The sequence below is a fragment of the Asparagus officinalis genome, chromosome 4 (genome assembly GCF_001876935.1).
Source record: "Asparagus officinalis chromosome 4, Aspof.V1, whole genome shotgun sequence".
In the NCBI taxonomy this organism is placed as follows: domain Eukaryota; kingdom Viridiplantae; phylum Streptophyta; class Magnoliopsida; order Asparagales; family Asparagaceae; genus Asparagus; species Asparagus officinalis.
Genome location: NC_033797.1, coordinates 85896300 through 85923816, shown reverse-complemented (window position 1 = coordinate 85923816; position 27517 = coordinate 85896300). Strand labels below are relative to the sequence as shown.

General features: G+C 41.9%; 1 protein-coding gene across 1 annotated transcript in view; it reads right to left on the bottom strand.

Annotated features, from left to right (window-relative positions):
• LOC109837810 (mechanosensitive ion channel protein 6-like) overlaps positions 1-27517 on the bottom strand; it is a 27823-nt gene continuing 306 nt past the window's right edge. Inside the window, 5 exon segments of the mRNA XM_020406170.1 lie at positions 1-536; positions 7633-7835; positions 7962-8255; positions 8379-8496; positions 26280-27517. The exon segment at positions 26280-27517 is cut by the window's right edge and continues 11 nt beyond it. Coding sequence (XP_020261759.1) covers positions 251-536; positions 7633-7835; positions 7962-8255; positions 8379-8496; positions 26280-27517 — 2139 coding nt within the window. The 3' untranslated portion in view covers positions 1-250.

Genomic DNA, 27517 nt, shown 5'->3' with positions numbered 1-27517 from the left:
TTACAGCAGATAATACGCTAAAATTTTAATACATAATCACTATCCACATCGCAAGCCCAACCTACAAGCAAAATATGTATAATCTTTATTTGCAGAACAAACAAGACCACAGCAAAATTATGAAAAGTCCACCTTGTGAAAGGCGGAACAGAATTGGCATACAATCTCCTTTTGAAAGCTCATCCAGGGTCATCTTCTTTTGAATCAACCATATGTAAGAACTACCAGAGAAATCCCTCATCAGTAAGTACTAACTGCAAGTTGTCCAATTGGAAGGCACGCGTGTTGATGTGACAGCAGGCATGTCCCGAACATTCACATCAAGGGGCAACATTCTGTACTCAATGTCGAGTTCTCTCAGGATTTTAATCATCTCCTTCATCACTAGCTCTCTTTTATCCCATCTGTTCCCCATGTCCTGAAAATTAATACGATGCCGCATCCAGATAGATATCCTCAACCGGTTCATATCATCCACATCTCTGAGTACAACGGAAGGGCCAGGGTACCAGTGTTCCTTCTTGCTCTCCATATACCTGTAGAAGTTGTTGCACAATAATAGATACACTTGACGATTAATGAAGATAAAATTATATTTTGAGAATAAGTTTGGTTAAGAAGTTCGGTAATAGATCTTCAATTATGCACTAGTAACAAAATAATGCAGATGAAATCATGAAGCGGCAGTATACTTAAGTTTGCTCGAGTTCAGGACTCATATCAGTACAAGATCTGCACTTCTGCAGTTGCCTTTCATGTATAATTTTGTGCATGTGATCATAAAATTCACAGTCCGTATTTTTAGGCTCCAATGGACAACAAAGTCATAAAACCAGTGAAGAAGAAAGAGAAGCCAGGGTACTAAATTTATTGGCATCAGTCGGGAGGTCGAGGATTTTAAATTTCCGGTAAAGCAACAAAAAAAGGTGAAGAGGTGGAATGAGCAAGCCAAGTGAGGAACTTGGGGTTTGGACTAGTTTTCAAACACGAAGGGTAAACCATGCATAGTTGGTTTATGCAGGTTACTTGGTCCAGATGGCACATTCTAATCGACTTCCGAGTTGTACAAATTCAAACTGAATACCTCTGTTGACATATTAGTATAGTTAATGGGCTTATATGTAAGATGTGTTTTGTAGGGCTTATATAAGCCCATGTTATCTTATCAATGAGATTAAGGGTTTTCTATTCCAATATGGTATCAGAGCCACCAAAACCCTAGCCGCCGCCGGCCTCCGCTCCCGCTCCCCTGTTTCGGTGATGCTCCGCGGGCTACATCCCCTCAACGGCCACTTCCCCCCACCGGAGCACACCCCCCTCAAACCAGTTCTACCCTCAACCCACAGCAGCAGCATCCCCCCCCATCGGCAGCCCGCACCCCCCACCCACCCACCCAGGTCCACGGCACGCATCCGCCTGCTACGCCCAGCGCGAGCCCACGCGCCCCCTGTTATCTGACAGCAGCCCCCCCCCTTTTGTTCGACAGCAGCCCCCGCCGCCCCTTTTTGTTGACAGCAGGCCCCCCTCCTCCTTGTTCGAATCCGATCCTTCAGAAGCCAAAAAAAAAAAACCCCCCCCACCCTTGGTTGACCGCCACGATCAGCCCACCCCGCTTTGTTCGCTGCTACCGAACCCCCCCCATCCTTTGACCGCCTCTTGCTGCGCTATGCTGGACCTAGAGTTTGGCATGGGTTCCCTTGACTCAGTCCTCGAACTGATGACAGGAAGAGTATATATCTCACAGCGATGAGATATATAACTGTTTTTGGTTCTTGTTTCCTCTGAGAAACGAGAATTTGTTTGAGATCCTACTCTTGTTGTGTGGCAGAGGTGCTGCCGAAATTTTTACTGCACACAACAAGGGTCGGAAGAGAAGGTGAACAGGTGGTGGGTCTGAAGCCTATTCGATGGAGGAGATCATCAAGAAGTTGAACCCCGCGGAGGTGTCAACTTTGATGAAGCTAATGAAGTTGTCGGCTGGTGAGAGTGCGACAAAACCATCGAAGAAGTTGGAGCTTCCGACCATCGATCTGAAGCTTGATGGACCGAGTACTTACCTGAGCTGGTCGCGGCGGGTGAGATACACCCTTGCAGGGAGGAACCTGGAGGGTTACTTGACAAGAGAGGCGATAGAACCGGAGGACTCGGAGGGAAGAGATGAGTGGAAGTCCACTCATATGTTGGTGTACATCTGGTTTCTCAACTCGTTGGTCCCGACGATCGCCGCCACGGTGGATGGCATTGAGAAGGTGAAGGACGTCTGAGAGAAGTTGAGGAGGACATATGATGGAGTGGGGAATAACCTGAGGGTATTCCAGATTAAAGGAGAGATCGACGCCACAGTCCAGGGAGAAAGAACTGTACAGGAATATGCTACAGAGTTGGAGCGCCTGTGGCTGGATTATGATCATTTTTCCCCCCCCTCGGGCTAGCTGCAAGGACCCGGGGTGTAAAGAACGGGAGGCCTTTCTACAGGAGAGGACTATGGTGTTTCTCAAGGGATTGACATCAGAGTTCGCTCAGCGAATCGCATTGCTACTAGCTCAGCCGAAGATTCCCACACTTGAGGAGGCTGTCTCTGCTATGATCCAGGAGGAGACTCGCATTCGGCTGCAGGCAGGGACAGGTGGACTTCCTGTGGTGAAGTCAGCAATGGCAGCCTCTAGCAACACTGGATCTAGGGGAGAGACTCGACAGTGCTACAACTGCGGCACGGTGGGTCATCTAAGGCATGCTTGCACCAAGCCACCCAAGGAAGGAGATTTGGGTGGACATGGATAGTTCGGAGGTCGTGGTCGTGGCCGTGGGGATCGACGAGGTGGAAGAAGAGCAGGGAATCGGGCGAATCTGATGGTAGCAGAGGAAGAGGAAGCAACTGAGATAGTCTTTACTGAGGAGGACCATATGCTCCTGGAGATTCTTCGGAAGAAGCAGAGAGTAGCAGGAGATAGAGACAGAAGAAGTGGAACTGAGGAGACATCCAAAGGCAACTCTGCTACTTATGCTCATCCGACCAAAGGTACGGATGACATACATGCTCTTGCTTCTATGTCTCCCAATAGACCATCAGAATGGATTGTCGACTCCGGTGCATCTCGACATGTGACGGGCAACGCTAGTGAGTTCTCGTCATACACTCACCTAGCATCAGCAGATAGCATCCAAACAACAGATGGTACATTTCAGCCTGTAGTTGGTAAGGGTACCGTTAATTGTACAGGTTCTGTAACTCTGTCCAATGTTTTGCATGCTCCTTCCTTTCCAGTAAATCTTTTGTCTATTAGTGTTATTATCCTCCAACTAAAATGTATCGTTTCTTTTGACATTCCTAAGGTGATCTTCCAGGAGAAAGAGACAAGACGGAGACTTGGGACTGGCACGTGGAGTAATGGACTGTGGTACTTGGATCGTGAGGGGCTGGACTCAGCTTTGGTGTCAATGGTAGAGAGAGCAGGAGTAGGATCTGAGATGAGTACCGAGAGTGTGTTGATGCTTCATCACCAGCGCTTGGGACACTCATCATTTGGTATTTTAAGTAGGTTGTATCCATCTTTATTTGAGAAAGCAAATAAAGAGAAACTTGTGTGCGATGCATGTAAGTTGGGAAAGCTTACTAGAAGCTCTTATGTTAGTTCTGATCATAGGAGTTCTCATGCATTTGATCTGATACATTCAGATGTTTGGGGACCTTGTTCCACAAGTTCTATGAACGGATACAAGTATTTTTTACCTTCATTGATTGCTTCTCTCGCGTTACTTGGTTATACCTGATGAAAAATAAGAGTGAAGTGTTTGGTTGCTTCCAAAACTTTCATAGGTATGTTCAAACTCAATATGAAGCAGTGGTGAAGGTATTGAGATCTGATAATGGGACAGAGTATACCAACAGAACGCTTGGGGAATACTTGTCAGCTCAGGGAATACAACACCAGACTACATGTCCATACACACCAGCTCAGAATGGGATAGCGGAAAGGAAGAACAGATATCTTTTAGAGGTTGCTAGAAGTATGATGATCTCAATGAATGTTCCAGAAACATTGTGGGGGCAAGCAGTGTTGACTGCAGCGGCGCTGATCAACAGAATGCCCTCGAGAGTACTGGATTGGAAGTCTCCGTGTGAGACGTTGAAAGGAGATAATGGTGGGATTCTTCCACTGAAGGTATTTGGCTGTGTGTGCTTTGTGAAGGATAACAGACCATCCGTCGGGAAGCTTGCCCCTAGAGCGGTGAAGTGCATTTTTGTGGGATATTCTGCTACTCAAAAGGGATATGTTTGCTGGAGTCCGGTGGAGAAAAGACTGTTCGTGAGCATGGATGTGTACTTTCGTGAATTTGAGCTATATTACACACAGAAGGTACCCTCATCCGTTAGTGACTCGCCTAATACTGGAAGTATGAGGCGAGAAGGGGAGAATGGTGAGAGGCAGATGAATAATGTAGAGAATAATATGGAGAAATCGATTTGTCTAACGATTCCTTGGGAAGGAGAATTGGTTGAGGAGGAGCAGGAGAATAAAGAAGAAGAGAATAAGGAGACAAGAGGTGTTAGGCCCACGGCTCAGGGGGAGCTACTTACCTATAGTAGGAAGGGGAAGCAAATTGCGGAAACAGTACCTACAGTGCCACTAGTGCCAACAGTACCTACAACGCCACTAGTGCCAGATCCCTTATCAACGCCTGTCCCGACTCCTGAGACACCTACACCACAATCAGATTCCTCCCAAGGTGATATCATTCCTCTCCTTACTCCTCCCACACCAATGTCAGTACGGAGGACTACTCGTAGCAATACGGGACATCCTCCCGATAGATATGGTTGGGATCTTGCCCAGTTTGTATCATATTCTAATATCCACCCTGCACATAGAGCATTCATTGTATCATTGGACTCTGTTACTGTACCTAACAATTGACAGGTTGCTAAGAAGGACCCAAAGTGGAAAGCAGCTATGCATGAGGAACTAGGAGCTCTTGAGAAGAACCGCACTTGGGAGCTAGTAAAACTACCAAAAGGAAAGAGAACAGTTGGATGCAAGTGGGTCTTCACTGTAAAGCAGAATCCAGACGGACAGGTTGAGCGCTACAAAGCTCGTCTGGTGGCAAAAGGATATAGTCAGACATATGGCATCGACTATGATAAGACTTTTGCACCGGTGGCGAAGATGAGCACTGTTCGGACATTGATCTCTCTGGCAGTAAATGATGGATGGAAGCTACACCAATTAGATGTGAAGAATGCATTTCTTCATGGAGATCTGGTGGAAGAAGTATACATGAAAATTCCGCCAGGATTCGATACAGATCAGACAGTGGGCAAGATCTGCAGATTGAAGAAGTCTCTATATGGCCTGAAGCAATCTCCCCGTGCTTGGTTCGACAGATTTAGACGGGCTATGATAGGTATGTGATACCGGCAGATTAACGCCGATCATACCGTGTTTTTTCGACGAAATGAAGGTCACATCACCATGCTTGCAGTATATGTGGATGATATGATTATTACAGGGGATGATGAGAAGGAGATTGCCCAACTCAAAGTGAGACTGGGTAAAGAATTCGAGGTGAAAGATCTTGACTTGCTTCGATACTTTCTTGGAATAGAGATAGCTCGAGGAGCAGAGGGGATTGTCCTATCCCAGAGAAAGTATGCACTGGATCTTCTCAAAGAGACAGGGATGTTAGGGTGTAAACCTGCAACTACACCGATCGACCAGAAGTTCAAGCTGGGTGCTGAAGCTGGAGAACCAGTTGATCGTGACAGATACCAAAGGCTGGTGGGCAGGTTGATCTATCTGAGTCACACACGTCCCGATATCTCTTTTGCAGTGAGCGTGGTGAGCCGCTACATGCATGATCCAAGGAAGGGTCATATGGACGCTGTGTACCAGATTCTAAGATATTTGAAGAGTGCCCCCGGAAAAGGATTGATATTTAGAAAGAATGGACATGTGAGCATTGATGGTTACTGCGACTCTGATTGGGCTAGTTGTGCTGATGACAGGAGATCCACCTCAGGATATTGTATCTTTATAGGAGGCAACTTGGTCTCTTGAAAGAGCAAGAAGCAGTCGGTGGTGGCGAGATCAACAGCTGAAGCAGAATATAGAGCTATGGCCTTAGGAGTTGCGGAGTTGTTGTGATTGAAGAGTATGCTGGTGGAGCTGAAGCTGGATCAAGGAGCAAAGATGAAACTGTGGTGTGATAACAAGTCAGCCATCAGTATCGCCAATAACCCAGTGCAGCATGATAGAACCAAACACATCGAGATCGATAGGTTCTTCATCAAAGAGAAGTTGGACAGTGGACTACTGGAATTAAGTCATGTTTCAACTAAAGACCAGGCAGCAGATTGTCTGACTAAGGGACTTAGCTCAGTAGATATGATTAGAGGATGTGACAAGATGGGCTTAGTGGATATCTTTCGCCCATCTTGAGAAGGAGTATTGACATATTAGTATAGTTAATGGGCTTATATGTAAGATGTGTTTTGTAGGGCTTATATAAGCCCATGTTATCTTATCAATGAGATTAAGGGTTTTCTATTCCAATAACCTCCATCTGATTCAGACTTTTTACTGGGTCATCTTGATATTTTATTGGATGTCTGAAGCTATCATAATTGGTTCACTATTAGTAATTCTTGTCTGGAGGCCATAAAGTGTGGTTTGAATGGCTTGGCGAATATTGTTTAAAGATAGACTCCATTATGGAAGATTGATATAACATCAGAGAAACTGTGTTAAGGAAGATGTGATAAGAGACCGTGAGAGAATCCTATTAATGGCTTCGTGAGTTTCATCCTTGGTTTAAACCATCATCATGTGAGCTTGCCCTACATCACCTATAATCTTTTATCTTTACCAAAGTGGAAACCACTGAATTTTCCACTCAATGAATGTAAATGGAGCCGAACCATGTACACTCAATGTGTTTTCTTTTTTGTTCTTAGTGTTAGTGGTGTTGTTTCTTGTGTCAGGGGATGAAAGGTCAGTGATGGAGATGCTCCAGTGAGTAAACAACAGAAAAAGGTGATGTTGCAAAACATAATTACTTATCTCAAGCATGCAAAACTGCATGTTCTTGAATCATATCTTTGGTCTGAGAAATATATCACCGGGACGCATCAAGAAAAGCCTTTTATTGCTAAAATGCAATTAAAATAGCGCTCATTCTCGCATGAAGTTCACAGGTTATAACTTTGAGATGTTCTTTAAAAGATCTAAATAAATTTCTCAAAAAAATATAATAAATTGATAGCTGCAATAATTACCTTAGATCGAATAGTAACTGAAATTAAAACCAAAATTAGAAAAACCATAAAATTGATTTCTACAAGAAGAAGGCAGCTAATGTGGTTTGTATTTTATACTGCTACAACAATACACATTTGTGCTAAAGTATGCAATGGAAAAAAAAATAAGGATATCAAGGAAACTAATATGTTATACAAAAATCATGGTTTTCAGTAAATGCGTATCAAATATTTTTTATTACTAAACACTTCTTTTGTTAATCATTTAAGTTGCCTATCATTTGCATTTGTCAGGAAGGCAAATTAGATGTACTACCCCTTAAACTTTGGCATAATAATTCAAAAAGATTGAGATCTAAAAGTGGCAATTAACTTACCCTATAATTCTTTCTTTCATGACAGCAACCTTTTCTAGTGGAGTTGAAACATGAATGCAGAAGTCAATCGCATCACCCATATCTGGACTCCGATAAAAGTTTCCAATAGGCAAGGTAGCCAACACACTGTTAGGATATGTAATCTTTTGGTTGTCGAACCTTAAAAAGACTGTTGTCAAAATATTCATTTCTTCCACAATCATCTGATATTACATGAAACATGTCAGTAACTTTTTAACGAGATGAAACACTCAGTGAAACACTCAATAACTTATAGAAGATTATGCAAAGGACGCTTTATTTAACTAATTCAGTAGTTTCATTCTTACTTGAACTCCCCCAATTTCACATCGATCACCAACGTCAAAGGGATGCATGACAAATAAGAAAATAATTGCTTCAAATGTCGTCTTCAAAGTGTTTCCAAACATAAATACAGCCACAAGCATTTGAGAGCCCAGGAAAACAAAGAAATGAGTGCTTGCAATGTTGAGAATGAGAAGCCATATGGCAAGTACTACGATGCCCACAACCACATTTGCCATTTGATGGAGCTTATTTACAGCCGTTTTTGTATCATTCAGTGTCAAAGCAAGGGCTCTTCTTTCTCTGAAAGCATTAACCTATTCCAAATGATGGTAAAATATTCCAAATATGGTAAGAAACTAAAAGAGTTATTCAATTAATTTATTGCAATTAAAATATTGGGAAAAACACACAAGATAAAGAGATTCATAGCTCCATACCACCCAGTTCTTGAGACACCTTCTGCTTACTCTCTCATCTGCTCCTTCAAATAGGCTCATAGTCTTCCGAGCTTCATCTTCCCTCATAAAACGCATCAAGTCAACCAAGTAGATATACCTACAAGTATGAAGTTAATTATGCAGTTGGTAATCAAAATGGGAGAAGGACAGGTGAAGATTAGAATTCTGAAGAAGAGCTTATGAAGTTTTGAAGTTAAAACTATATTAGTAGTTACAAAGCACTATCACATCTCGAAAGCCCAGATGAAGTAATGACAATTAATAGTGTGCAATGTTAATGCGCAGGAATAATATCGAATTTAGAAAACATTACTGCAGCAAAGATAAAACTGCAGCTTCAACAGCTGATCTCGGGTAAATCATAAATACCATCCATGTAAACTAGATTGGGATCATTCTGTGATCTAAGCATGAACATGAAAGTAGTAGCTGTTAAAGGTCCCTCCCTTCCACTCCACCAAAATTCCCGGAGTTGTGGTGAACATTGAGGCTATTATTTTATAATCATTGGTGTCATTTTCATGGGCCAAAATTTGGACTCATATGACACTGTCTTTTTTTAAAGAATCCACTTTAAATTGATAATTGACACACATATTCACACTGATATCTGCACGCACGCACGCACGTATAGAAGCACGCACAGATTGTAGTCCATTTAAGGAAATTAGTAAGGACCAAAAAAGTCCCTTAAGACCTACAATAAAGCAAAACTTTAAGGAAGTGCTATGTTTAACATCCCCATCAAACTCCCAATTGGATCAACAACCAAGCATTTGAATGAGAAATGCAAATGGTTTGAGCTTGGTGAAAGAGCTAAAGATGCCTAGATAGACGAATATGGTATTGATTGAAATATCGAATGTGGAACTAACAGTAATCTTTATACTTTTGCTAGACGAATCTCATGCTTAATTAGATGGATATAAAACACTCTGACACCTTTCTAGCATAAATAGAACATGGTTCTTGCACATGTTTTTATTTGTCTTTGCTTGATTATACTCCCCCAAATATCATCAATACGACTAATAAGCTTAGTTCCATGATAGCTTGAATACCTACGTATAGTTCCTTGTTCTTACATGTAGATACCAAAGTGTAAATCCTCCACTCTTCATACATTTCTTAGTACTTTATACCCTAGCTTAAGAACTTAGTTAACTCTACTAGGCACACTGATGTGGACATCGCACAGCCTTCACTTCGCACATACTTTCGCCGCCGTCGTCGTCTTGCTTCAGCTTATATTTGGTTTTGATTTTGAGAAGGCTTGGAGTCTAGCTAGTGTTACTTTTATTCTCTTTATTGTATTTGCTCTTTTTTTTAGTCCCACATCGGATATGGGAATGAACTTGTAGTTGTTGAAGGCCTATTTAAAGCATGGTTCTTCCACATGTTTTTATTTGTCTTTGCTTGATTATACTCCCCCAAATATCATCAATACGACTAATAAGCTTAGTTCCATGATAGCTTGAATACCTACGTATAGTTCCTTGTTCTTACATGTAGATACCAAAGTGTAAATCCTCCACTCTTCATACATTTCTTAGTACTTTATACCCTAGCTTAAGAACTTAGTTAACTCTACTAGGCACACTGATGTGGACATCGCACAGCCTTCACTTCGCACATACTTTCGCCGCCGTCGTCGTCTTGCTTCAGCTTATATTTGGTTTTGATTTTGAGAAGGCTTGGAGTCTAGCTAGTGTTACTTTTATTCTCTTTATTGTATTTGCTCTTTTTTTTAGTCCCACATCGGATATGGGAATGAACTTGTAGTTGTTGAAGGCCTATTTAAAGCATGGTTCTTCCACATGTTTTTATTTGTCTTTGCTTGATTATACTGCCCCAAATATCATCAATACGACTAATAAGCTTAGTTCCATGATAGCTTGAATACCTACGTATAGTTCCTTGTTCTTACATGTAGATACCAAAGTGTAAATCCTCCACTCTTCATACATTTCTTAGTACTTTATACCCTAGCTTAAGAACTTAGTTAACTCTACTAGGCACACTGATGTGGACATCGCACAGCCTCCACTTCGCACATACTTTCGCCGCCGCCGTCGTCTTGCTTCAGCTTATATTTGGTTTTGATTTTGAGAAGGCTTGGAGTCTAGCTAGTGTTACTTTTATTCTCTTTATTGTATTTGCTCTTTTTTTTAGTCCCACATCGGATATGGGAATGAACTTGTAGTTGTTGAAGGCCTATTTAAAGAGGTCAATTCTATGAAATAAAGCAATGAATATTTGAAGAAAATTTTGTTTCATTTGTGAAACTTTGGGTAATTGATTTGATCTATAGGATTGAGTCAATGGTGGTGAAGCCAAGGCCCGGGTTGCGATTCGTGGTCATATCTTGTTAATTTTTCCAAACCCTAGCTTTCCCAAATCTTTGTTCTTCCCCAAATTTCCCAAATCCCTTACATAAACCCTAAAATTCCCATCATCCCGCATCATTTTGGTATCAGAGCAAAAGCAGATCAATCGGATTCTTCTCCATCTCAGGTTCTTCCATCTCTTTCTTCCTTTCACTGTTCAATTTCTATTTTTAGTTTGTAAAAAAAAAAATCGGATAAAAAAAAAACACTGGACAAGTCTCTGGACAAGGAAATTTAATCAGCTCGGTTGGGCCGAAACGCCTTGGGGTGTCTCGGTTGGGCCGAAACGCCTCGGGATGTCTCAACTCAGACGCTTTGTTTTGCACACTTGTCCGTTTTCGCCGTAACTTCTTCATCCGAACTCGGATTTGAGTGATTCAAAGTGCGTTGGAAAGCCAGCGAGGAGTTTTATAAGCTCCGATGATTCAATCATGTGTGGAATAGATGAGGCATGTGGGGCGTTTCGCCTTTCGTAAACGACAGCGGGGTTCCCGATCACCTTTCGTTCCTATTATTCCAAAGTTTTGTTACTTCGCACGGTTCGTTGACTCACTTCATGTGCTTGTCAATGTCGATTAAGCTTCTATGACTCGGATAACGACGTTCATCGTCTTTTCTCTGTCTCGAGCCGTGTGCGGTGACCTATAGGCAATTTTTGACGCCTACAGATACCCCCCTTCAAAGTGTTCCAGTCTCGTTTTTTTTATAGAAGGGGCTGGAATACTTTGGATGTGATTGGTCCAGCCTTCGGTCGGCGTAGAGGACCTGTACTTAGCTTCAATTCTTGACTCCTCTGATTTTTAATCTATTCGATGCTTTGACGAACAGCTGAAGTTCTTCCGGCGCTGCATTTATCGTTTGGCCGTCATCAGAGTCTCGAATCTAAAATTGATGAGTTGAGTTTGACTCGTGTCATTGAGTTGACTTAGAACTGACTATTTCCGTTGCATCGTGCTGACTTAGGATTTCAGATCGCCGTACGTTGACTTTTGTCACAACGCGTTGACCGGCGTTGACCTAGGGTTTCGGATCGTAACGCGTTGATTGGCGTTGACCTAGGGTTACGCGTTGACCGGCGTTGACCTAAGGTTTCGGATCGCAACGCGTTGACTAGCGTTGACCTAGGGTTACGCGTTGACCTAGGGTTTCGGATCGCGACGCGTTGATTGCCGTTAACCTAGGGTTACGCGTTGACCGGCGGTAACCTAGGGTTTTGGATCGCCCGACGTTGACACAATTTATACTCGTACGTTTGCTGGAGTATACACAGTTTAAGCTCTTAAGGTATTGGAGCATGACGGTCCCATTTATACTCGTACGTTTGCTGGAGTATACACAGTTTAAGCTCTTAAGGTATTGGAGCATGACGGTCCCAAGTGTCGGGGCTACAGGACCAACTGTTAAAACTGATTCATCTGCATGTATGAATCTTATCCTGAAGTTGTTAGATACTCGAGTCACGAGACCAACTAACAGAGTTGGTGCGTCAATGACTCGTATTTATAGAATTTTTTTGGCAAATTCTCAGCCATCGACGGGTTTGATTAGCCTTTACCGACTACCGTTTGAGTCGGGCTAACATGCAGATTGTTTAAATCCATTCTACACATAACGTTGTGCTAAAAGAGTTAACTCTTTTAGTGCTACGATATTGAATACGTAGACTTCGTCTTTCTCCTGTGAAAAGACTAAATAGCGATGTGTATCAGACGTTGACTTAGGATTTTTGGTAAATCCTTAACCCTCAACGGATTTGACGTGCTCTTACCGATTACCGTTTGAATCGGGCTTACATGCGAATTGTTTTAAGTCCGTTCCGCATGTGACGTTGTGCTAAAGGAATGAATTCCCTTAGACTTGATGCTACGATATTGAATACGTAGACTTTGTCTTTGTTACGGGAATAGAGTACCCGGTAACGCGTGTTAGGCGCTGACTCATCCTTATTTAGGATTCAGGATAAAAGTCCCCAGACTGGAATTCTGGTGTCTTTTTCAATCGGTAAAAGACTAAACCGGCAACGCGTGTTAGGCGTTGGTTTATCCCTGCTTAGGATTCAGGATAAAATTCCCCGTACGTGTGAAACACGGATTATGGTGTTATTAATAACAACCTGCCACAATATTGAATATGTGGGCTTTTGTCCTTTTTACGGTTAAGGACTAACCGGCAACGTGTGTTAGGCGCTGACTTATCATTACTTAGGCTTCGGGATAAAATTCCCCATACTAGAATTCTGGTGTCTTCTTCAATCGGTAAAAGACTAAATCGGCGATGTGTGTTAGACATAGGCTTGGGATTTTTGGCAAACCCCTAGCCATCAACGGGTTTGATGTGCCTTTACCGATTACCGTTTGAATCGGGCTAGCATGTGAATTCTTAAAACCCATTTCACATGTAATGTTGTGCTAAGAGAATTACTTCTCTTAGACTTAGTGCTATGATTTTGAATACATAGACTTCATCATTTTTTACGGGAACATGGCACCCGGCAACACGCGTTAAGTGATGGCTTACCCCTTCTTAGGCTTCGGGATAAAATTTCCCAGAATTATACTCTGGTGTCTTTTTCAATCGGTGAAAGACTAAACCGGCAACGCGTGTTAGGCGTAGGCTTATCTCTATTTAGGAGTCGAGATAAAATTCCTCGTGCATGAAGTGCGCGGATTGGAAGTTGAGAGTTATGCCTTTTCTCAGGGTAAAAACAAACCCGATGTTGGAGCGGAAGAATTTTATATTCTTAGCCCCAGGTCTTGTTTAGGGTAAAGACGAACCCAAAAATGAAAGAGAAAGAATTTTATATTCTATCTTTCAACACTGAAGAGGAAGAATTTTATATTCTATCTCCAGTTGGAAAGGAAACTCGAGGTGGGATCTCCACCCCCAGAATCCGGAAAGATGAAACTAGGAGTGGGATCTCCACTCCGAGAATTGAAAAGATTCAAACGACCCTAACTTCTATAGGATTGGTTGTTTGATCCAAGAAAAGAGTTCCTCATTTATTGAGGGAAAATTCCAATTTCAACCCTAATTTTTATAGGTTTGGCTCAAAAGAAAAAGATAGAAGTCTTTCGTTTATCGAAAGGGATGACTCGATCTTAGTCCTAACTATCTGCAGGTTTGACTAAGTGAGTTTGGAGACAATCCTAACTTTTATAGGTTTGATTGCTCGAATTGAAAGTGGACCTCTTGTTCATGGAAGGAATCGAGAGGAGAATCTGGCTTTGGCCCTAACTTTTATAGGTTTGACCTGAAAGCAAAGAGAGTGGAATATAGGTAACAGTAAACATACCGGTTTGTACTAACCACTCGATGGAGGATATCGATGTTAAGTGATCAGGACTTAGCACGTCAAGCTTTGAAAATTACCATGAATTGGCGGATTGAAGTTTTGGTGGGCCCACCGTCAATTGACTTGATCAGTGGGAGATTTTGTGAGGAAATGTTGATCTGTCAAAATGATCGAATCTCATCTCAGTAAAAGAATGTTCGGAAATCACAGTGGGGGTTTAGTGTTTATCACTTTATTTGTAATGATCGGGTTATCCCTAAGAAAATTACATATAGTATTCTTCCGGGAACTTCCCGTTACATGAATCATCCACCCCCAGCTTCTTCGCGAAACTAGGTTTATCATTACATTTGGTTACATGATCGGGTTATCCTTAAGAATGTTACGTATAAAATTCTCCAGGAACTTTCCTTCAACTGGAGGAAACAATTTAGACTCATATACCTATTGGAGTATCAGAAGGAGCAGTTTATACTCTTATACTTATCGGAGTCTTAGAAGAAGCAGTTTATACTCTTATACTTTTCGGATTGTTGTCGTTCTCATTTGGCTTATCCTAGCGTTATGACGCCGGCTTCAACCAAGGTTTGGATGATATTCTTTAAAGTAAAGCAAGCCTTGGTGGGATGAAAGATCCTCCTGTGGTATGCGCAGTACTTCGGATCCGTAGTATTGTCAGCCTCGTGATTCGTGATGGGTGGCAGCTTGATCTTGTTGTTTTCAAGAAGGGTCTCGAAGATGGTTGGAACGTCTTCGTCTTTGAATGAATAATCTTTTTGGAGCCTCGGATCCGAAGTCTTTTGTTGTCTTCGGGGCTGCTGTTACGACGTCTGATTAACGTCAACAACTGTTGTAGGTGCCTTCCCTTCATCATCGGAAACGAGACTCGGATTCAGAGGGTTAGCCATCTGTTGGTTTTTTTCGACCTTCCTCCTTCTGAGGAAGCGTTCGGCCTGCTCTTCGCGCACCTTCAACTCTTTTCAGGTATTGAGCAGCTCTACTCTCATAACGTCCAAGATGTTAATGGACAAGTTATTATGACAAGTCTGCAAGACGAATTCCTCCGTGACGGGATCATTGTAGTTCATTGCCTGATTGCGGAAGCGTTTGATGAAGGTATCCACCGATTCTCCGTCTTTTTGTTTCTCATCGAAGAGTGTCCTGATCGACACTTCGGCATCATCATCGAAAAAATGAGCGAGAAACATGCTCTCCAGGTCCTCCCAGCTGTTGATGCTTCCGGGCTTGAGACGGTGGTACCAATCGAAGGCAGGCCCGCGAAGTGTGCCAACGAATGACCGCACCATCAAGGGCTCGTTGCCAGAAATTATTCCCAAATGAGACTTAAAATATATTAAGTGCTGAGTAAGGGAACCATTTCCGTCAAACGGCGTGAAGTTGATCAAGTTGAACTTTGCCGGATATGGGATTGAATCCCACTTTCTTGGGTAGGGAGACGGAATACCGGTCCTTTTTATCCCCTGAGCAGACATCAGCGCGTTGATTTTGCTCTCAAGGTCTTTTATTTTCTCGTCCTCGTCTGTATCAGATCTTGGACGATTCCTGAGAGGAATAACGAGGCCACTCCCAGTATTATCATCTTCGATGGGACCACTCTCAGTATTGTTGTCTTCGATGGGACCACCCCCAGTGTTCTGGTCGAAGGGAGGGTTCTCAGCATTGAGACGTTCATCCACCTCTGAATCGTTACCTGCTTGGTTAGCAAGGTTGTGACGGCTGGATTCACTGAATTGATTGGACAGGACCCAAATTTGTTGATCATGCTCTTCCCTCATTCGCATCATGGTCATTTCCATTTCAAACTTGAAGTTCTCTTTTTGTTTGGCCAAGGCATCCTCAACCATTTTGGCTACTTCCTCGGTGTTAATCACAAACACTTCACGGGATTGTCCCGGACTGGATACCGTATTATTAGAAGCGATTGTCGAGTTAGCATCCGATGCTTCATCATCCGAGGATAACCCTCTCTGCATTCTCTGATAATCCCTTTGTCTAATAGTTCCTGATCGTAACCGAGTTAGACGATGCGATACAAGCGGATCAGAGCTAGAAGGTCGAATCGATTTTCCCTTATCAACCATATTGATGGTAACCTCTGGGGCATCGTCACCTTGAACGACTGATCGTTTCTTACGGAGACGCTTTGGATTGGACTTAGCCTTTCCGTTGGAGATCCTCTCTAATACCGAGACCCTCTGCGGAGCGGTCTTGGGACAGCTATACGCTGATAATACTGCCCTGATAATTTTGGTACACGGACAGTGAGAGTCCGCTTCCCGGGTACTTCTCTTTCGAGATTTATTCGTACCCCCAGCCCGATAGTACAACTCATTAACGTTGCGGTTAGAGCAACCTATCGGCTGTTTACATGAATTCTCAGGTATAACGTATTCTTCTGTCTGACGCATTTTTATCTGAGTAAACATCGTCTTGTTGGCGTCTACAGGAGTCACACGCTTGGAATCACATCTTTGTGAGGGTGAAACTTTAACGGGCTCCTGGTTTTCTGCACGCACCGTCAAGCAGGCCGTTGTAGAAATTAATTTATTAGGAGGTCGCGTACGACCCCCAGTCCGGATGTTTGCTCGAAGCTCCTTCAACGGTCTCAAGCTTTCCTTAACAGGCGCTTTTCCTCGATCCTCGGGTAGAGAACCGATGTGATCCTTCAATGGGACTTTAGATTTGGGAAGATTCACGCTGTCATAGGGCTTCACCGGAGGTACGGGAGCAATAGGAGCGGGATCTGGAGTTGACAAAGACCGGAGAGCAGCCTCGGATGCTTTTGCCTTAGGCGCTGATTTGACCTTTGGCATCCAAACTTGCTTGGATCTTGACGATCTCTTAACTGCCTCTTCTTTTTGCATTTCCTGTGCTTTTCGCACAAGGGTCCGGGCATGCGCAAGCAAGGCGCGGCGCTTCTGTATTCGCTCCTCGAGAGTAGAGCGGGTTCGTTTGACACGAACCCATTCATTAATTGGAGGTCGAGAGGAGGATTTTGATGCTGGTTGTGGCGACAGATTAGCCACTTGACGCTTTCTGAACTCCAGATCTGCTTGGTAATGGAGTCCATCCACCTGATCCAAAGCCTTAGCGAATTGGCGCGCGAGGCGTTGGCGTTTCCTTTGACGTGCTCTCTTTGATAGAGTTAGCGTGCCTTCAGTAGTCGGCTCCTTGATCGCGAAGGAGTTCAGATCTGCAGATCTGGTCTTATTGGATGCCGGCGGATCGTTGCAAGGTGCAACTGTAGCAGCGACGACGTGGAGATCGATTTCTTAGGTCTTCAGATCTGGAGACCGACGGATCTTTTGGGAGGAGATCTTCCTGTGCTTATGAGGAGGAGCAGATCTGGAGGAGGAGGAGGAGATGTACTCTTCAAATTTTTGCTGGTCAAATTTGTACTCGACCTATTTAGCCACGTGGATATTGATCGTCGGCTGCGGCACGATAGCCTCGGCAGCGAGGCCGGTGGCCCCCCCTGTGGTCGCCAGCTTGTTTACGGAGAAAGTTGTTGTATTCATTGCTGTATTCATTACAACTTCAATCGTTACAATGAAATTAGTCTTTTTATAAGACTTTCTTACACAATGAAAAAAAAATACAACTCTCTTCAAACAAACGTAACGGGTGTTTATCGCCCGCTGCTTACGTGGGATCTTAGCCTGTGACGGGGACGTTGATATCCGTGGACCACCGCCGATCAAATCTGATTGCTGAAAAATTGGGCAGAGCTTCGTTGATTCGCGAAGGAATCAAGAAACCGTAGCGCTTATCTCGGCAACGGCGAGATAATTACTCTTCTTAAGATTATCGCAACGGGATAATCTTAAGGAACGGACCCGGGGAACTGCAGATCTGACGAGCTCCTCTTCTTTATGTCGACGAACTCGATCAGATCTCTACTCCTCCTCTCTGAAATTCGTGCACCTTCAGTCTTCAGTCCGGCAGGGCTGCGCCAACGTTCAAAAATTCCAGATCTGAAAAAAATAAAGTCCTAGGACTGTATTTATAGGCTCCAGGAAGTTCGGACGGTTAAAACCGCATAACGGCCTGTTTTTAGGGCTGGAGACACCCTTGGGTGTCTCGGCCAAGGCCGAGACACCCCTCCTTGGGGTGTCTCGGTTGGGCCGAGACGCCTCGGGGTGTCTCAACTCAGGCTGAGACGTTTCGTTTTGCACACTTGTCCGTTTTCGCCGTAACTTCTTCATCCGAACTCGGATTTGAGTGATTCAAAGTATGTTGGAAAGCCGGCGAGGAGTTCTATAAGCTCCGATGATTGAATCATGTGTGGAATAGATGAGGCATGTGGGGTGTTCCGCCTTTCGTAAACGACGGCGGGGTTCCCGATCACCTTTCGTTCCTGTTATTCCGAAGTTCCGTTGCTTCGCACGGTTCGTTGACTCACTTCATGTGCTTGTCAATGTCGATTAAGCTTCTGTGACTCGGATAGCGACGTTCATCGTCTTCTCTCTGTCTCGAGCCATGTGCAGGGACCTATAGGTAATTTTTGACGCCTACACATGTGTTAGTGTGTTCTAACACTATGTGTGTGCATGTGTGTGAGTGATCAAGGCTTGTACAAATTTCTAAGCAAAGAAAATATAAAATTACATTTTGACAATAAAGTATATCTTCTTCTTTGCTTCATTTTACCTTGAACTCATTTATGTCTTGAGTATCTCTTTGAATATAATTGTTGATATAGCTCTGATACTGCAAAACAAATGTTAGCACATAATATATAATATTTGTTATCATCAAAATAAACTAAACTTGAGGTCAAGATTCCTAACAAGATTATGAAAGGTTCTGCTGTTCTGTTGTTGACAATCCTTAACACGTGCATACAGATAGTACGAAGTACATGTTGGGACAAACCCGGGGCCTAATAGAGCAAAGCACCAGCGAATAATAGAGCAGAACTAATGAAATGAACTCACAGATTTACGTGGAAACCTCCCTAAATGAATTTGGAGTAAACAGACAATGATAGAAGAATCCACTATGAGGAAAATTTAAAAGTTACAATATCTCTTCTCAAGGAGAAACACTTTATTTTACTCTCTTTCTCTCTCCCTCTCTTTCTTTTCAGTCTTAGTTGGAGACACTGGGGATGATAAGAACTTAATGCCAAGGAGAGCTATATATAAGTGAGTTTGTAGTAGGTGCGCACTGTAGCACTGTTGCTACAGTGATATTTACGGTTGGTGATTACTGTAGCGGGTAGGTGATTACTGTAGCTACATTAACTTTCCATCAAACTCTCACTTGAAGATTTGATTGAGTATCAATCATATCTTCACACAATTTTTTCTATCTTACCATCTTCATGTTGCTCACGTCTCCGACAGACCATAAGAGGATCGACACCAAATAAATTTATCAGTATTGACTATTTTTGTTAAAAAAATCTGCTAGGTTGTCTTTGGTGTAAATTTTCTGCATATTCACTGTTCCTTCTTTCACTTTCTCACGAACGAAGTGGTACTGAACTCGAATGTATTGTCTTCGAATGAAAAACTGGATTTCTTGCTAAATGCAAAGCACTTTGACTGTCACAAAATAGAGAAACCTTCTTTTGTTCATGCCCGAGTTCCTCTAGCACCATCTTCAACCATATCGTCTCTTTACTAGTTTGTGTAGCTGCTACATATTCTGCTTGTGTTGTTGAAGTAGTCACAACTGATTGCAGTTTTGAAATCCAGCTTACAGCTCCTTCAGTAAGTGCAAACACATGGCCTGTGGTGGATTTGATATTATCACGATCACCTGTATAATCAAAATCAACATATCTATTGACAATAAAATCTAATCCCCTATAACATAATGCAACATTTGAGGTTCCCTTAATGTATCTTAGGATCCTCTTTACAGCATTCCAATGTTCTTTATCTGTTGGGATCTTGTATGCCCTCAAACCACTTCTCATTGTAACGTCTACTTAGCAGAAATAAATATATTGCTTATTAGAGTTATCCTTTGTGGTGATTGGATGTTCTAAAGCTGGTTGCCCCTGGATGATTGTCTGTGACATACTTGGGGATGGGATCCTCATGGGAGATATATATCATAGGATACCAGTCATTCTAGAGTTATCGCAGTCACTGATAGGTTTGGGCAAACTATCAGGACATGACTGTTGTATGGTTAGCTCCAGATCAGTGGATGGCCTATCTCAACCATTTCACTAGGGTTGTCATAGCTAACATACAGTTGCAACAGATTAGTGTTATTTGTGCAATGATGGACGTACGATTGTGCTTGATTAAAACTCTGTCACTATCGAGCACTGTAATCGTATTCCCTGTTGTGAACGAAATAACTCAGAATCCTGAGATATGAGGTGAACCCAAGCTTTTGGCTTGGATCACTTTGATGTACCAATGAGTGAGACTTTGATAAGTCAACACCTCGGTATGTTGGGTGGTCGAGTTTCGGGTGTTGGGAACTCCTATATCAAAATGGAATCCACCCTCGTTTTAGAGTTTATCCCCTTGAGTTGACTAGCAGTCTGGTTGCGAGAACCTGATCAGCTACTCGTAAGACTAGAAGCAAACCAGAAGTTAAAGTCTAGTCATGGATCAAGGATTAGAGGTAAGTGAACTGGTTGACAGATTCATCTCCAGTACACTTATGGATATTTTGGTGGAAGGGTACATTCGTTAGATCACTACAGGACTTGGGCTTGCATAAGCATTCGTCTAATTTCCAGAGTGTAGCAAATGCTCTATAGTGGAGTCAGCGTTTGTTGACTCAGTTAGTGAGTTCGTAGGGCCTGACGTAGATGCTCTCTACCTGTAGTCGAAGCTGGAAATAGAAGACCCATGGTGTCCCACTTCTAGGGCATATGATCTATCCACGGACCTTACACAAGTGACCTTGGTTCATATTTGTTATTGGGTTGGACCCAATATAAATCCTATATGAAGTTAATGGGTTTTGTAGTTGACTCTTATTGGTTATTGAGTTTAACCCAATATAGATCCAATAAGAGTGGATAAGATTCAGTTGCATATGGTATTCAAATCAGATTTGATTTGATTTAAATAACCAAGCTTATTCAATAGTACATTTGATATATAGTTAGAATCATATCAGTTATTAAGTGGTTACGGTGTGGTTAGAATGCACCTACAGTGTGTTCATGACCAAATACATCAAAACCCAACTACCAAAGAGATCCACGATATAAGAGATTAGAGCTAAATAAAAAAAAAGATCAGCAGCTAGTGGCCCAATTTGTTAGGATATGGCTGGATTTTTTTTTTAGTTCAATGTTTCCTATAAATACCCCTAAGGCTATGTTTTAATGATCATAAGATTAAGAGGTAAGAATCAATGAGATTGGCCAGTACATTTGTGAGTTAGGGGAGATCTCTTGACGGTGCAGTCAAGGGTATTGCTAGAGCAGTGAAGAAGGATCTTGGTCCCACAACCGACGTGGAGAGAAGATCATTCCCATCAGAGTGAAGATATTGCGGCGGCAAGCGACGGTCAATCCTTTTATTTTGACGGATCCTCTTCTTCTTCTATTAGAGTTGTTTCTTCATCCGGGCTATTGGTGTGCTGTTTCAACTAACGAAACAGAAGGTATATGATCTAAACAAGTAGCTAGTAGCTTTAGTTTAGATCTCTCTCTTTACAGGTTGCATAGATCGTAGAATTAAAAAAAGGAATCTTGTTAGTTTGTCATAGATCTTGGTTTTTGTTCTCAGTCGGATCACGTTGATTCAGCAAAAAAAAATTTAAAAACATGATCCAAGAAGCCGTTACATCCAACAATATTAGGATTCACCATGTATCGACTAACCACTCTCACTGCTTGTGCAATGTCTGATCTTGTACAAATCATAGCAAACATTAGACTTCTCACTGATGCATACGATACTCGAGATATCTCCATCCTCTCTTCTTCACTGCTAGGACTCATAGCAGAGGATAACTTAAAATTAACAAGAAGTGGTGTAAAAATTAACTTACAATCTTGCATGTTAAAGTACCGTAAGATTTTCTTCAAATAATTATTCTGAGAAAGTCAAATCTTCCTATTAATTCTGCCTTGGTAAATTTGCATCCCTAAAATCTTGTTTGTAGATCCTAAATCTTTCATTTCAATTTTACTAGCCAACTGTGCCTTTAATTCATTGATCTGATCTTTGTTGGGGCCTGCAACCAATATGTCGTCAACATACAACAATAAGATAACAAAATTATTTTCACCAAACCTCTTGAAATATGCACAAGGGTCTGAATTAAGTTTGTTGTATCCAAGACTCATGATGAATGAATCAAATCTCTTGTACCTACACATCAGTGCCTGCTTTAAATTGTACAAAAATTTGTTCAATCTACAAACCAAGTTCTCTTTTCTTTTTTCATCAAAACCTTCTGGTTAGATCATGTAAATTTTTTTTTAAAATCTTCATGAAGAAATGCTGCTCTAGGTGTAAGTCAAATATAGCACTCATAGCCAGAACTATTCGGACTGTTGTAAGTCGAACTACAAGAGAAAATATTTTATTAAAGTCAACACCTTCTTTTTTAGCATATATTTTTACCACCAATCTAGCACGATATCGCTCCACTTGATCATCGTCATTTCGCTTGATCTTATAGACCCATTTATTTCAAATGGTCTTTCTTCCTTGTGGTAGTGACACAAGTACCCAAGTATTATTCTTATGGAGAGCTTCAACTTCTTCCTGCATTGCTGTCATCCACAAAAATGCATCTGTACTATTTATAGCTTCATAAAAAAATTAATGACTCTTCATCCTCTGTTAGAAGACAGTATGCAACATTACTCTCCGTAATATACTCCGAGTGTCAAGTCGGTGGTCTTCTCTCACGAGTTGACCTTAGAACTTCTAGAGCCACGTACTCGACTGGTTCTTGTACATCATGCTCCGGTGTTGCTTTAGAAGAATTTGAATTATTTTTTACCTAAACAGCTACAGTCTCTGAGTCCTTCCTTAAACTGTTTTTTTCTTCATTTTGTAGTTGGTTCTCTACAAATATAACATATCTGCTAACGATAACCTTGCGCGTAGTGGGATCCCACAAGCGATACCCCTTAACTCCGTCAGCATACCCCAATAATATGCATTTTCTGAATTTTGAATCTAGCTTTCTAATTTCTTAGACATTGTACATTACATACACTGGACTTTCAAATATATAAATGTTAGAATAATCAGCTGGCTTACCAGTCCATATTTTCATCGGCGCCTTTAACTGTATTGCAGTTGATGGAGATCGATTCACTACATAACAAACGATTTTTACTGCTTCCGTCTAAAAAACTTTATTCAGATTTGCGGTTGCCAACATTGCTCTTGTTCTTTCCAACAGAGTTATGTTCATCCACTCTGTCACTCCATTTTATTGAGGAGTATAAACAGTACTGAATTGTCTTTTGATATCTTCTTACTTACAGAATGTAAGAAATTCACCGTCTGTGTATTCTCCTTCATTATCTGACCTCAAGCACTTAATCTTCTTTTTAGATTCAAGCTCGACTCGTGCTTTGTAGGCTTTAAAAATTAAAAACACATCCGCCTTCTTCTTGATAGGATACACTCAACATCTCCTGGAATAATCATCAATAAAGGACACAAAGTACTTTGCTCCTCACATGAATGTAACTGGTGATTGTCATATATCAGAATGAACTAGTTTCAAAATAGCCTTACTTTTAGAAATCGATGTGTTGAACTTTAGCTGATGTTGCCTACTTGTAACACAATGCTCGCAGGATGAAAGAGCTACCGAATTAAATCCATGAAGCAGTTTCTGATCAGAGAGAATCTTCAAGCCTCGTTCTAACATGTTGCCTAGTTTGCGATGACACATCATGATTTGTTCTTCTCCACGACTAGTTGATGCCACACATGAATCAGCTTCCTACAGGGCTTCTCTCTTGAGCATGTATAGACTTGTAGCTATCTTTTCTCCTTTTATCACAACAAGCGCCCCTCTAACAAGCTTCGTTTGACATGTGGCCTAGTTTGTGATGTCACATCATGGTTTGTTCTTCTTCATGACTAGTTGATGACACATGAATTAGCTTCCTGCAGGGCTTCTCCCTTAAGCATGTATAGATTTACAGCTATTTTTCTCCTTTTATCACAACAAGCACCCCTCTAACAATCTTCATGATCCCGTTTTCTATATGGGTCTTGTACCCGAGCTCATCTAATTGTCCTAAAGACAATAGATTCTTCTTTAATCCCTTCACATGTCGCACATCTTGAATGGTGTTTATTGTACCATCAAACATTTTGATTTTGATAGTATTAATATCAGAAACCTTCAAGACATGATCATTGCTATGAATACAGATCCTCCTGAGATAGGTTCATATTTATGAAACTATTCTCTTCGAGGGGTCATGTTCCAGGAGACTGCTGAATCTTAGAAGGCAGACATTAGCAAACATCTTTCTACCTTCATCAATAGTGGTTGTTCCATTGCATAAATTTCATCATCATCCAATGTGCTGATAATGCATCGTTGAAATGTTGATAGTTCTAAAGAGTTTTTATCACCACTCTTCTTATTGTGCCAACACTCCGATTTCACGCACCCCCATTTGTCACAGTTGTAGCATTTGATATTCTTCTTATTTTTTGATTTTGATCTACCACGGGTATGACTCCTACCAGAGCCACGTTCCGTTGATCTTCCTCTCGTCACTGATAAGGCCTCCGCTTGTTAGGAACTTGCCTGTCTGTTTTCCTTATTTTTGCGCCGACTTTCTTCCTCCATAATAGTGGATGCAACGTTATCAAAGACTAGATTGTCTGTAAGGACATTGTTTGTGAGATTGATGATGAGCTGATCATACGAGTCAGGTAGACTCTAAAGTAGAAGCTCTGCACATTCATTCACACCAATTGTGTCCCAACGTTGTGAGTTGGGATAACAGTGTGTTTAGGGTGTTGATGTGATCGATCATTGATGTAGATTTCACTATTCTCAGAATGTAAAGTCTCCTTTTTAAGAAGATTTTGTTGTGTAGGTATTTTTCCTCATATAGTTTCGTTAGAGTATCACAAATCTCCTTTGTTGTCTTCTTCTCCTCTATACTTGACAGCACCTCATCTGCTAATGCCAGATGGAGATTAGCAATAGCATTCCGGTCCATCTCATTCCACTTCTTATCATCTGTGATGTCATCTGGCCTTGTACTGATGGCCACTAGGAAATTATCTTTTCTTAAGATAGCCTTTATCTTTAACTTCCACAGTGAGAAATTACTCTCGTTGAATTTTTTGATCTCGAACTTCACCGCCATTAGCTCTACCACGAACAGTAGCTTATTACTACTTCATGTAAACAGTAATTGTATTTATGAATAGTAACATATCCGTAAATAGTACCGTACTTGTGAATAATACCGTATTTATAAACAGTACCGTATTTATAAACAGTATCGTACTCATAAATAGTACTCGTCGTCTTCAAAGGGTAAATGATAATCTAACTTATTTTCTGACGTGGAGGATCTACCTTTGGGGTAGCCACAAAGCATACAATAAGTAGATACACGCACCCTAAACCAGGCACCGATACCACTTGTTGGGATAAACCAAGGGCCCAATAGAACAAGGTCCCAACGAATAGTAGAGTAGAAGTAATAAAATAAACATACAGATTTACGTGGAAAACCCCCTAAATAAATTTGGGGTAAAAACCACGTGCATTGATAGAAGAATCCACTATGAGAAAAATTTAAGAGTTACAATCTCTCTTCTCAAGGAGAAACTCTCTCCATTTTCTCTCTCTCCCTCTCTCTTTCTTTTCACTCTTAATTGGAGACTGAGGATGATAAGAATTTAACGTCAGGGAGAGCTATATATATATAGGTGAGTTTGTGGTAAGTGCGCATTGTTGCTACAACATCGCTACATGTGCTAAGTAATAGGTGATTGCTGTAGCGGGTAGTGGTTAATGTAGCTACAGTAACTTCCCATCGGTGTAGACCAATCAACTAACTAAAACAGATATGCAGGTACCTTATGAAGAAGACTAAACAATATAGGGAAAGTATAGATCCAAACTTACTTAATGTAGCTACAGTAACTTCCCATCGGTGTAGACCAATCAACTAACTAAAAAAGATATGCAGGTACCTTATGAAGAAGACCAAACAATATAGGGGAAGTATATATCAAAACTTACTTAGAACCAGGCTTAGCCACATTTTTAAAGATTTTCCTCGCAGCAATCTTAGCCTCAAGCTCACTCTTAATCTCTATTGCAGATTCATCCTCTCCATACTCGTTCATTAATTGCTCATCCAGAGTGGTCAATGACCCATTCCTCACAATCTTCATCAACCTCTTCATATTCCATGCCGAGACATTCTTCTGATTAAGCTTATGTAACTGGTCAATAGTAATTGCATCTTGCTGCTTGCTGCTTTCTTTCTTGGTCAGCCCTCCAGAAAGCCTCATGCTCTTCCTCGTTCCCCCAAGGCTACTGCCACTACCTCCAATTATTCTCCCACTTCTAGTCTTCATGGTAGCTGCCCTTAATTCATTTGGAATCTTGGCCCCCGCATTCTGGAACTTCTGAACCTCTGCAAAAATATGACCCTCTTCTTCCTCGCATTGTTGAATTTCGACTAAAGGAGGACCAGACAGCGTCCCGATCAGATACTGATTGAACAGAGCCTCTTGGATTCTATCGAAATAAGTGCTAACATGAAACGACGAGGCCAGAATCTTCACAAGCAAAGTTTTCACTAGCCATATAAGAGTCGTTAAGAGCAGGCAGATGATAACCTTGGTAATATTGCGAAGGAACGTGCTATTAGTCTCTCGTTCGACTTTCTTATCAAACATATAGTGCCAAGTCAGCAGAACAAGGCCCAACCAGAGGCAATTCTGAACTGCATTTCGAACTCCATACACAAAATAAAGGACCCTTTTCCGAAGAAGAAAGTTGCGCTCGATGAAGAAGACTACAATTCTAATAATCCAACCAGAGAGCAAACGGCCGCAAATAAGAGCGAGAACCATCACCTCCCACTTCCACAAATGCAGTTTCCACACAGTACGCCTCGCGAGCAAGGGAATCGTGAGGCTACAAACGAGAGCAGCAAGGATCAGTATCAGACTCGCCCACTGAAGGATCGCCCAAGTACCAAATTTATCATTCTTGTAATCCTCAGGAAGATCATCATCAAGAAACGGATCCTCATCATCCTCATCAGTTTTCCCGAGCACCCCTGACTTGAGAACCCCGGACTTGAGAATGCCCGATTTCTTCGGCAAAACCCCCGACTTTCTCTCGTCATCTTGGTGGGGAGCAGCAGGCGACAGCGGATCCATCAACCTCGATCTCGTCTTGATACGAAGGAGGCCTGAGGCTTTCCGAAACGAGGAGTTCGAAGTGCAGCGCAGGACCTCGCCGTT